Here is a 12,372-nt window from a genome sequence, read left to right as displayed (position 1 = left end):
TGATTTTAGATTAGATGCTGTGAGTGTATAGCCAACCAGTTCTCAACACTTTCAGCATAATTGAAAAAAGTAAAAAACGTAGGTTCCACAACGTGGAAAGTATTTGAATTGTATGGAAATTTTCAGAAATCGAGAATGCTTTTGGAAAATGTGGTAAAAAATTGGTCCTTCATTTTTTGCCCTTTTCTTCTCCCGAGCTTCTCCTTCTCTCTCGTCGCGTTCGTTGGAGAAGGTTTGGTTGGAGCATTTATCCATAAAAATTCCGTGTTCTTCTCTTTCTCTGTCGTCTCTTTTCGCAGTATCGAGAGACAGGTAGAGCGGGAGGAGGAAGAAAGCGACAAGCAAAGTCGATCGAGGGTTTGGAATGGTTGTGGAAGCCGATCGGATCTTCTTAGACTTTGTTCGCCGGAAATTGTAGGATTTTCCGGCGGATCGGCGGGAAGATCGACGTCCTACCTGGTAGTACACCTGGAGGGAAGGAGGAAGAGTGCTAGGGCTTGCTTTTTCCTCTTCCTTACGTACCATTTTTGAGGAGCGATATTCGCATTTTCCTTGCGATGAGGGGAAAAGGGGGTGCTTTGGTGGTTCTCCACGGCACGGTTCCCGAGGTTTCGTAAGACCCCTGTCTTGTGCCGTAATCCATCCATTCGAAACCTGAAGCTTTGGGCTTAAATGCGCTAGGCGACACTCTTTGCTGCGTGTCGCGGCGAGCAACCGAAATTTCACCGATAGCAGACGGGGGATCGCAGGCTGACAGGCGTCTCGGATTTCTGGAAGTCACGATCCGGTGAGGGATCGCTTGATTTCTAATGTCCTTTCTTTTGTTTTTCTTCCCGGTTTCTCTTTTTTGCCTGGAGTCAGACCGACTGTCCGTTCTTAGTCCTGCATTTGGTGCTTTTTGAGCAGTTTCTGTTTTCCATTTTGAGAGGGAGAGCGAGTTCAATTTTGAGCTTTTTTACACTCATCTCTTTCCAATCATCACTGGCTTCCTGGATTCCGTCTGAATTTCTGAAATTTTGGATTTGATGCTCAATTTTGTCAGTTTTTGGGTTTTCTGTTCACGTGGAAACATAATTCTGTTGTTGTTGCATGATCCAACTGTTTTTCTTAGAAAATTTTACTACTAGGAGCAATTTGTGGACGGTGAGGGGATGGATTTCTTTTTTCTTTTTCCCCTAGATGGGATTTTTTTTGCCATTTACCATATATTGGAAGTCTCTGGACAGGATTTGCTTGATACTTGTCAATTAAGTTCACCCAGCTGCACTTCAATCGTTAAAGAAAAAGGAAGAAACAACAAACTAATTTGATGGAAACTCTGTTGTTACTTTGTCTTGTGGATCAGGTAATTGTTGCTAGTCGCAAGTGCTAGATGTCCTTTTGATTGTTCAAGGAGTTGGAGCTGCGGATTAAAGAAGTGGCTGCTTTGGAAGGCTTAGTTTCGGATTCTCAGAAATGCAGAATGCCATCTGATATCGCGAACAGAAATCTGGTAAATCGGCGCGACTTTGAGAACAGAATGGAGCAAAAGACTGCATCCTCCCCGCATGTTTCACGCCTGGGAACATCCTTCTTTGCTGAAGATGTCCACTTCCCTGTAGAGGCAAGATTTTCTTTTCCTGCTTCTAGAGAAGAAGTTTTTCCTAGTAAATTTGGCATTTTAAATTTTATTAATATCCCCCAGCCCCCAATTTCTTCGTGGTTTACCATATATTTACTTCCCCCCTTTAACAAAGACTCTGGTTTCACTAATATGTAGAGGCAAATTGGTTTCTGGAAGAATGAGCCATCATCAGACATCCGAGGTGAGTGCATTGAATTTCCATTCTGTGAGTGAGATTTTTCTTAGTCATGCTATAAGAAGCTCCCCATTTATCTTGGAAATGCCATTGTCTTTTCTGTTACTTTAGTCTTCTTGTTTCTAAATGCTTATTTAATGGCTGGAATATCTTCATCCCACCTCGCATCGCAGCTCTGTGAATGTTTCTGGCTCAAAGTAAATTAAAGTAAGTATATGGAGGATTTTAATATATGTCAAATATATGATCCCTTGAATATATATAAGAGGAGGACCACCCCAACACCGTTTTCTAGTAACTTTTCCCAGGACATTCCTTAAGCCTGACCAGTGAAGAAACAGTAGACATCTGTAAAAAGGAAGGCATCATATGCATGATAAGCATGACACATTGGTCGAAGTGGCAGATACACAACCATACATTTCAAATGACACATGGTCAGACCCAGGAAATTCATTTCGTGGTTCATAATGGAAGGGTATTGCAGTTTTCATTGGCCACAAATGATCGGAGTTCCAATGAAGATTGAAATGACAGTCTTCTATAGTTTCTTGGCACATCTGCGGAATACACGGAAATTGCATTGGCAACATGTCCAAATGACGGTAAGCTGAAACTCTTAAAAGACAAAAAGGAGAAAAAGACAAAAACAAAACTTGATCTAGCTCCAGCAAGTGAAGTATATGAGTGAAAGAGAATTTACTCATAGATGGACGGGGTAGGCTGAAATCCCACACGTGACATTCAGAAATAGTATGAAGTGCTGAAAACAAGGTAGAACATGGGGTACTGCAGGGCTTACAAAGTGATCTGTGTGCAAATGCCAGAAACAGAACTAATATTATCCGTTTATATGTTAACAAATATCATCCTTCAGAAGAGCTGGAGATGATCTATAAGTCCTGTTTGTTAATGAGTTACAGAAATGTGCTCCCTTGATAGAAGTCTTTGTAATCATTAGGCATCTCTATTCATACTTTCAAATATGGTTCTTCCATCTGTTCCTTTTCAAATCATCAAACTGAAGGAGATGATTGACATTGAATTTAGATGCTTCCTCTACAGCCTGAGCCCATCCTTTTCTTTCTATTCGTGAAATTAGTAAGATAGAAGGTTTCTTCATTTATCTAAGATTTTCTTGGTGGAAAATTTAAACTAAGACATTTTACTTGGTTTTTCTCTTATATGTATTAATGTGTATTAGATAGATATAAGAAGTTTGAAGATTGATTGTCTGCAGTCTGTTGAACATGATTGGGAGTTTATCAGGTGTAAAATAAACGGATAAAATTATTTTTCAAAATCAAAATAAAGTGGTCATTTTAAAAAAAAAATAGCTTTACATGTATCACATTGTAAACCGGCAATTAAGTTGATAGGTGGCTGATATTATATACTGCCGAACTGGAATTCCTGTAAAAACTTATTGATCCTCTTGTATAAGTTGAGGATTGGAATAAATTGTGCTTTTTTCTTGGCTAACTGCCATTTAGCTCATCATAGTAACTGGTACTGAATTTTGTCTTCATCTGTTTATATGCTCTTCGCTAGAAGTATCTGAATTATCTTCTAACTCTAAGAAATGTTTTATCCACTCAGGCACAGGACCGAATGTTATATCACTGATGTCAACCAGGAATGCTGTTTCTTCCTCTCCACTTGAAAGCTTTGGACTGATTGGAGCACGCTCATTAGACTGTATAGAAAAAATGCCTTATCCTATCAAAGAGCAGAAAGTCAAGACAATCCCTGAAAGGAATGTTATTGGATTTGAAAGAGCAGCTGCATTGTCAAGTGCTTCTTGGGGAACTTCAGACAAGAACTTTGCCAGCCAAGCAAACTTCTGTTTAAAGCCTTCGTCGTTGTTTACGGAAAACAGCAAGGTTGATAAGATCAAGCCTCAGCATGAAAGTGGCCTCTTTTCTAGCTCTTTGTCAGAAATATTTGAAAAGAAAAGTGGGTATCTTTTCTGCACCAGTTTGATTTATTCTTCAGTTCAATCATTAATAATTTACGTTTATTTGGCAATTTGGTGTTAGGTGATTCATCTTTTCATATAGCTCTTGCTCTATATATTTCTTTCCATGCCATTTCTTTTCAGAGCTTAATATGTCCTGTAGTTGTCAATTATGCTTTTACTTTTCCTCTAAGTAACTTTTCTTTTTGAGCATGCAGTGAGGATATCATCTCGTGATGATGTATTTGGTCACTCTATAGATACTGCTACCGCTCATTTTGAGGAGGATGAACCTTTTGAGTCTCTCGATGAGATAGAGGCACAAACAATTGGAAATCTGCTCCCTGATGATGATGATTTATTTTCTGGAGTTATTGATGGAACTGATTTTGTTTCTAAAACTAAGAATGGTGATGATATGGAAGACTTTGATTTGTTCAGCAGTGTAGGTGGAATGGAATTAGAAGCTGATGACAGTCTGACCTGTTATGGAAACAATAAGACCGCTGACCTTGTTGGTGTTATTTCAAACAGCCAGCAGATAGGATCAAATGGATCCTTTGCTGGAGAACATCCTTATGGTGAGCATCCTTCTAGAACATTATTTGTCAGGAACATTAACAGTAATGTGGAAGATGCAGAGCTACGTGCTCTATTTGAGGTACTTGAGCTTTTCTTCCACGTTGTTCTATGTGCAGCATTTTCTTCTACCGCTTATTCCTTTCTTGTGATGACATTGCATTTGCTCTCAGCAATACGGTGATATTCGTGCGCTTTATACTGCTTGCAAACATCGAGGTTTTGTTATGATTTCTTACTATGATATAAGATCAGCACGTAATGCTATGAGAGCACTTCAGAACAAACCATTGAGACGCCGCAAGCTTGACATACACTTTTCCATACCAAAGGTAACTGTCTTCAATTATGTCCTATTTTTGGGCTACATTCTTGCTGTTCCCCTGATAGCTGAATCTGATGTAATATTTTTCCTTACTATTTTGACTCTGTACTCTGTAGCCCCTCTCCTTGATCAAGGCTACGCAAAATTTTTCATTCTTTTTATCTGATATTTTAACTTGACGATGTCCATCTTAATCTCTTGATCTCATTTCTACAGTAAGCCTGTAATAATAGTTTGTGTCTGGGTATCTGATGATTGTAAAAGCACCAGGCCTGACTGCATATTATTCTTGTATACATCTTTTCTCAAATTTTTGGGTATTTCAAGGATTTGCAATAAATTTGGCTTATACATTTCATCCGTGTTCTTGGTTATGACATTTGAAGCAATCTTCTTCTAACTCTTTTTTCAGTGGACTAAACTAGCCTTTTGTTCCCTACACCAGTGCGAAATCTAGGAAAATGGCTTTAGCTGATATGGTTTTTTCAGGATTCCCTTTTTTTCTTATGGTTCTCTTTTTTGCTAGATCAGAGACAGTCCTTGCTGCACGAGCATAATGGCATGCATTTCGTCCCATTTTCCATTTATTGCATTTGCATTTTTATCTATTATTTATTCAATATATGAAGACGCTGCATTATTACTATTAGCAGGACAATCCTTCAGAGAAAGATATAAATCAGGGTACACTTGTGGTGTTCAACCTTGATTCTTCTGTTTCCAATGATGATCTTCGCCAGATTTTTGGTGTTTATGGTGAAATTAAAGAGGTTATTACCTGCTTCTCTTCTTCCTAGGACCTCTTTCTTGAACAATTCTTTATACTCCGATTTACATGCTTGTTGTTTACTGTAGATTCGCGAAACACCTCACAAGCGTCACCACAAGTTTATTGAATTTTATGATGTAAGAGCAGCTGACGCAGCTCTGAGAGCTTTAAATAGAAGTGATATTGCAGGGAAGCGGATAAAGCTGGAGCCAAGCCGTCCTGGGGGTGCAAGACGGTGGTATTCTCCTCACAACCTGCTTCCCTTTACTTTTTTGGCTGTTCTCCTCTTTGAGTTGAGTTTCTGTCTATCAGCACATAAGCAACCAAGTTACTGGCTTGCTGCTGGCTTGTGTATTTTCACAGAAAAAGCTGTTACCAGATGTATTAAGGTTGCCACGAGGACTTTTTCTTTGTCATTTTACTTGATACTGAGAGATAGCATATATAAGATTTTTTAGTCAATCTCATTTTTAAATACATCCTCTTTCAGGTCTGCTGCTTTATTGGAAAGAACATATGCTGTAATTGGCCCATAGTTAGCAAACCTGGGTAATCGACTAAAAAATTGCTCACGTCAGCTTGGATCCTCAAGGGACTGGGTCAAGAGTAAAAAATTGATCCAAATGCAGCCAAACCCTATAGGACTTGATTCTGGAATGATTGAATCAGCTCAAGATTGCTCGGTTTAAACTGTTCGTTCAGACTGATTATATAACTATTACTCGATATCATAAGAAATAATCTATAATTCTCTATTAGAAACAAAGTAATCTAATGTGTGTTGCTTATAGTTGTCATTCTTTCTTCGTTATTTCATAAATTATTGTTATTTAATTGTATTATCTGATACTTGTTATTTAATAGATATGCTCAACTTCGTCATCAATTTATAGTAAAAATACACTATAAAATTTATGATCTGATCTGGACGTGTTGCCAAGTCAAACTGGCTGCCCCATGAGCCAGTAGACAGCCAATTTCAGACTGATTCATGGGTTTACATCAATTAATTGACATGGACAAGCTTCTACAGTTCATCTTTTAGGAATGTTTGCATTCCTGCAATATCTATACAGTATACAGAGACAAATGTTCGACTACCTGTTTCCAAAGGTTGAAACTCCAATCTGAATTATGGGGCAGTTTCTTCCTCTTGTGTGGTTGTACATGTATGCATTCTCACATGCATGCCATTGTACGTGAGAGAGGGAGGGAGAGAAATGGAGAAAGAGATTTTGACAAGTTCACACAAGTTTATACCTTAGAAATGTAAATGAATTGATAGTTTCTCTCTAATTGCCCGTGAGTCATCACCATTAGAATTTCTTTTCACCAGTCCCGCCACCATTGCAATTTTATAAACTTACGATATAATAACCATATGTTTTGATTTTTATTGGAAAATTCAATGAGTTTTTTATTTTTATTTTTATTTTATGAAACTGTGAAAATACCCATCATTGTTAAAGTTCAGATCCCATCACCATTTCAGGTTTGTAAAACTTCTGCACGTGACAAAGTCAAGGTCACTGTACATGAACATCAACCATGTTGAACCATTACTAAGCGCATTTTTCTCTATGCTGCTATATGAATGAAGAAATGACAACTTCATTCTGATGCAACAGTTGACGTATGTGAACATATACAAGCTCGCACACATGAAACAGGATTCCTTATTATATTTTCCAGAGTGACTTAATGTCTTATAGGAGAAATCAACTTTTCTGCAGTCTGATGCAACAAATATCTCATGATTTGGACCTTGAGGAAGCTAATTTGCTCAGGCATCAAGGAAGCCCCTCGAACAACTCGCCTCCAAGTTGCTATGGTAAAATATTAGATTAACTATTACTAACATTTCCTGCAGAATGAGAACATCTGCTGCATGATTTTACAAGTTCACAGTAACAGTGTATTTAGTTTTGCAGGATCGCTCTCAAACAGATCGATTCCGGCAAGTTGTCCTGAAAATGAAAGTATTCAGGGTTCTAGTCTATCCAACCGGCCAACTGTTAATCAATTCATTGACTCCGCATTCCAGGGGCTTTCCACTTCCAGTATTGCACCACCCTTATCACCACCAGTTGGCATTGCACCTGTCGGTAATAATGGCAGCCAGTCGAACTTGGGGGAGCTCAATCACTCACTGGGGCATATGAATTTTGGTTTCCAAGGCATGCCAGGCTTTCATCCTCATTCACTTCCTGACTACAATATCATGAGCAATTCTCTCCCAGGCGGCTCACCAGCAACTGTGTCAGCCATGACTGCAAATATTAATCCAAGGCATACTGAAGGGATTGATGGGCGACACATCCAAAGGATTGGACTTAATGGGTTTCAGGGCCATTCATTTGATCTGAGTGAAGGTGGTTAGCTAAAGAAATTTCTGTGAAATTCTAGGTCAAGATATCTTTCCTTGTACACATGCATTTAGCTATATTAGTTTCCCTTGCTCCACACCACAATAAAATAGTAACATGTCTCACATGTTTTAAATGCTTCCTTGTATTTGAATCATTTACAGACATGCATTTATTTTACATTCTAAAATCTTCTGCTGTATTTTGACTTTACATTGCAAAAATAATTTTGTGGGGAAAATATTGCAACTAAAGGCCTTTGTGCAAAACCGGAACACGTTACAGAGTTCTCATAATCTTATGTTGTCCACATTCAGGCAAATTTTATTTTTTATTCTTTTCTCTCCTTTTTTGGAGTTTCTTGCAGAACTTGTCTTCTGTGACCTTTAAGCTCTCTGAAGGAATTACATTGCTAAGTTGAGAATGATAGTAACGTCTGTGATATTAAATGCACGAATTTAACTTTAGCTCCAACGAAACTTAAAATGTTTTCTGGCTGTCTTTATTGCTCAAATAGTCAAAATTGAGCTTTGTAATTATATCAGGGAGAATTGAGCTTTGGAGCAGCCTGTTTTCGCCTTTTGTCTTTGCTCAATTTCCTGTAGAACAGGAGGCTTGTTATTTTATGTCTAATTGGTTATTTCTTTGTTTTGTTCCAGGAAATGGTAGTTGCCCGGTGCATGGCCACCAGATTTTGTGGAGTAATCAGAGCTCTTACCAACCACAGATGCCAAGCCACATGATGTGGGGAAACTCTCCATCATTCATTAATGGCCTGACTGGTCGTCACCAACCCCAACTGCATGGGTTCCCAAGATCTCAAGCGCATATGGTCAACACAGCTTTGCCTTCACCTCACCACCATGTGGGCTCAGCTCCTACTGTTAACCCTTCCCTTTGGGACAGACGACATGCCTTTGCTGGGGACCCTGGTGAGCCAACGGGTTTTATTCCTGGATCACTTGGAAGCATGGGCTACTCTGGGAGTCCAGGTGTGCATCCGTTAGAATTTGCTGCTTCAAATATGTTCTCCCATGTTGGTGGAAACATTTTGGACCCTTCGATTTCTGCTGGCAATGTGGGATTACCCTCCCCACAGCAGAGATGCCACATGTTCCCAAACAGAAACCCTATGATTTCTATGCCACCTCCATTTGAAAGCTCTAATGAGAGGATTAGGGGACGGAGAAGTGATTCAAGTAATCAAACTGACAATAAAAAACAGTATGAACTGGATATTGACCGCATATTACGTGGTGAAGACACAAGGACAACCCTTATGATCAAGAATATTCCAAACAAGTATGTGGTTTAATTAATGGACGTATTTCCTTCATATGTTACTCCTGTTTCAAGGCCTTGATTTGATATGTTTTTTTTTCCAGGTACACTTCCAAGATGCTGTTGGCTGCTATTGATGAACACCATCGAGGAACTTATGATTTCATCTATCTGCCCATTGATTTTAAGGTGATTTCCTGCTTCTTTTGAAGCCAATAACTCTTTGCAGAATTTTTTTGCCCGTATTGATATCCTTTTTCATGTACCAATGTTTTATGCAGAACAAATGCAATGTTGGTTATGCGTTCATTAACATGATTGATGCCATGCAAATTGTTCCTTTTTATGAGGTAAGATTCTTCTACTCCTTGGGAGGCTCCGTGTTGAGGTTCTTTGTTTTATTCGCTGAAAGAAATCTCTCTCTCTCTCTACAGGCATTTAATGGCAAAAAGTGGGAGAAATTTAATAGCGAGAAGGTAGCATCTCTTGCTTATGCTAGAATTCAGGGAAAAGCGGCTCTAATTGCTCACTTCCAGAACTCAAGCTTGATGAATGAGGATAAGCGTTGTAGGCCCATTCTTTTCCACTCCGATGGTCCAAATGCAGGTGACCCGGTATGTGATTCTTCTACGTGCCTCATAGGTTAGTTCAGAAGCTACCAGGACATTCAAAACTTTCAAATATGTTAGCCAGTGCAATGTTGGAAGATCATCCATCTCCCTCTCTCTTTGGTTCTTGGTTGGATCAATTTCTCATAGCACAATATGCGTTCCTGCACTATTTATCTCCCATTCCATTTGTTTGTCTAGTTGCCATCCCCAGCATTAATTCGCGTTTGCATTGAAATCAAGACAAAAAGAACCTTCCTTGTCTGAAAAGCCGTGGCTTGTTTAGGTTGTCTGGAACTATACTGTTCTTCCAGCCAGAGACAGGAGTTATGGCAAAGTCGGCGACTCAGTGGTCTCTTGCCAATTGGCTGGCATTTTCAATAAAGTCTCTGGCCTTAATAATTCTTTTACTGTTTTTAATATCTTTATATCATCTTTCATTGTTCTCTGTGGCATCCGTTAATCTATGTCGTCTCCCCTAAAGCTGACAATAATTCCCTTTCATTTCATCAGGAACCATTTCCTATGGGCGTCAATATCCGAACCAGACCTGGGAAACCACGTAACAGTGGAGCTGAAGAAGGCCAGGGGAGCCCGTCGACCTCTCCAACTAGAGAGGAAATAACCAACGGAGCTACCTCCGTCGGTGGTTCAACGAAGGATGGAGAATGAGCAATTCCAGGAACTAGAAAATGAGAATAATCAGTTCAGTTGAAACTGCTTTGTTTATTATCAGAGACAACATAACGTGAGAGAGAGAGCGAGAAGAAAAGAGGATGGTAATCACTTACGTCTTGCGCCTGACAGGGTTCTGGTAAATGGTGTTGCAGAACCAGAAGTTTTGGAGACTACCTGTTATTGATGGATGCTCCTTTTCCCTCTTTCCTCCTTCCATTTTAACTTTGTAAATCAAGGCTATTGTGAGAGACGGAGCCTGTGATTTTTGAATGGGCGTGACAAAATGTACAGCAGGAATTCGAGTGAGAGAGGGTTAATTTTGGCGTGACCGGGCTTCCTTTTTTTTTTTTTTTTTTTAAATTTTTTTCTCCTTGTGTGGAGCCGCTTGGGCTGTTTTTGGGTGAGAGCTGCCCTCGTTGAATGAGGTTGGCTAGTTGTGTTACTTGTGTACGTGTATGTGTATGTGTCTTGAAAACAAGAAACATATGGAGCTTCTGGGGTTGCGGTCCTCTGCAAATTGTACTTTGCTGTACTTATGGTATATGGTACATTTATTCAGCCAACTTAGTTACTTGGAGTTGTATAAATAAATAAAAGAAAGACAAGTTGATGTCTAATCTTTCTTTCTTCCAGATTTGTTATATACGCTTTTGTAGAAACTGCTTGTTAATTTTCCATGCTTTTGTCTGTGCACAAGAGAGAGAGTGCCCAGGATTTCCGTCGAAAAGCCTTTTTCTGGCTGGGCTCCCACCGGTCTGAGGTCCATAATCGGCTATTGCCTGTACTAATGGGAATTAGAGTAGGCGAACGCTTCGAGGGCTCTGTCAGTGAGACCTTTTTCCTACTTTGAGACCATCTCTTTATTTGGTTACTAATGTGGAAATATTCCGCAGGATCAGATGATGGTGAAAAGCATAACATCGACTTGGAAAGGACTGCAGTGCTCGGCCATGACGTTTTTCTCCTGACGATCTTTACGCTGGTGCAGAGCCAAACCAAGAGTCCGTTCAAGGCATCAGGGGGGATGGTCGGTTGTGTGGAAAAGGTCGGCTCGTGTGGTTGTCGATAAGTGCACAGGTTGGGGGCCTGTGGCCCTTTGAAATAGGCAACCATCAAAAGGACAATTCCTCCTGTTTGGATTGAAAGATCCCTTTGTACAACCTACTTTGTTCTGCCTTCTCTCATGAAGATTCATTAGGGCATGTGCATGATAAGAGGAGAAAGTGCATGCCAGAGAATTGCCTTATGGAAAGTGAACTGTCTCTGTGATTCAACAAGATTATGATTAATCAATCAGGTTCTATGGAGCATGGTAAGATGTTGAAAGCCTTCTGGTTGCCAGGGAGTATAGTAAAAAAGATGCAGGTTTTAATGGTTTTTTTTTTTTTTTTGTGGGAAGCATGGGACAGACATGAGGTTTCCTCGTTTGCAAGACCATTCACAAGCCATTTTCAGTCATAGTAACAGGGCATCCTTCAATTTGGTTTGCCATCCATTGTCATCATAGTCACTTCCAAGGCTGGCAAGGACTCTGCAAATTTTGTCTTCTTCAAAACGTTGTTGGTGAACCAGCGAATCCAATATAGGGGGCAACACGTAAGAAGTTCATCTCACATACCATGCGAGGTATCAGCATTGGTAGTAGATGGTTCATCTTGAACTTGACGATCTCTGTTTGAAGCTTGTAGAAGTGAGCCATATTTCTTTGTTCACCGTACACTTCTTTAACAACATCCAACTCTTCTTGGCGGTCTCCGCAAGTACAAAACATTTTTCAATCTATGGCTCTATCAAGTTGAGCGTCCACAACATAACCATGCCATTTTCTGACTCCCATTAATTACATGCTAGAACAGTCTTTGCAGGTCTGGGTAACCATGTTCAATGAGTCGAGCCAACTCGGGCTCGACTCAAATTCACCCAGTTAAACTCGATTCGAGTTCAAACTGTTTGATAAATGAGTCAGGAAAAACAAACTCGTTTAAGAAAATGGGACGAGCCCAAGTTAGC

General features: G+C 39.7%; 1 protein-coding gene across 3 annotated transcripts; it reads left to right on the top strand.

The window, feature by feature from the left end:
- The first annotated feature begins 218 nt into the window (after window positions 1-218).
- LOC116247190 (protein MEI2-like 4) lies at window positions 219-10,979 on the top strand. Of its 3 annotated transcripts, none has more exons than XM_031619202.2 (15): window positions 219-787; window positions 1,346-1,603; window positions 1,760-1,805; window positions 3,399-3,755; window positions 3,975-4,417; window positions 4,509-4,667; window positions 5,314-5,430; window positions 5,516-5,667; window positions 7,163-7,260; window positions 7,361-7,801; window positions 8,455-9,097; window positions 9,181-9,265; window positions 9,358-9,426; window positions 9,511-9,690; window positions 10,198-10,979. In XM_031619202.2, exons 2-15 carry the CDS (start codon window positions 1,463-1,465, stop codon window positions 10,354-10,356), a joined length of 3,090 nt encoding a protein of 1,029 aa, XP_031475062.1. In that variant the 5' UTR covers window positions 219-787; window positions 1,346-1,462; the 3' UTR covers window positions 10,357-10,979. The 3 variants fall into 3 exon arrangements, with proteins under 3 accessions (XP_031475062.1, XP_031475063.1, XP_031475061.1); XM_031619203.2 differs by having other exon boundaries at window positions 5,311-5,430; window positions 5,516-5,664; XM_031619201.2 differs by having other exon boundaries at window positions 5,311-5,430.
- Window positions 10,980-12,372: the final 1,393 nt, after the last annotated feature.

This window comes from Nymphaea colorata, chromosome 2, assembly GCF_008831285.2.
Source record: "Nymphaea colorata isolate Beijing-Zhang1983 chromosome 2, ASM883128v2, whole genome shotgun sequence".
Classification (NCBI taxonomy): domain Eukaryota; kingdom Viridiplantae; phylum Streptophyta; class Magnoliopsida; order Nymphaeales; family Nymphaeaceae; genus Nymphaea; species Nymphaea colorata.
This window is presented reverse-complemented; position numbering and strand designations above follow the sequence as displayed.

Bases quoted from the DNA above. Each gene is read 5' to 3' on its own strand.
- LOC116247190 (XM_031619201.2), top strand. From the start codon at position 1,463: ATGCCATCTGATATCGCGAACAGAAATCTGGTAAATCGGCGCGACTTT. The intron at 7,802-8,454 runs GTGGTTAGCTAA...GTTTTGTTCCAG, and splicing joins TTCATTTGATCTGAGTGAAG to GAAATGGTAGTTGCCCGGTG. The intron at 9,266-9,357 runs GTGATTTCCTGC...TGTTTTATGCAG, and splicing joins ATCTGCCCATTGATTTTAAG to AACAAATGCAATGTTGGTTA.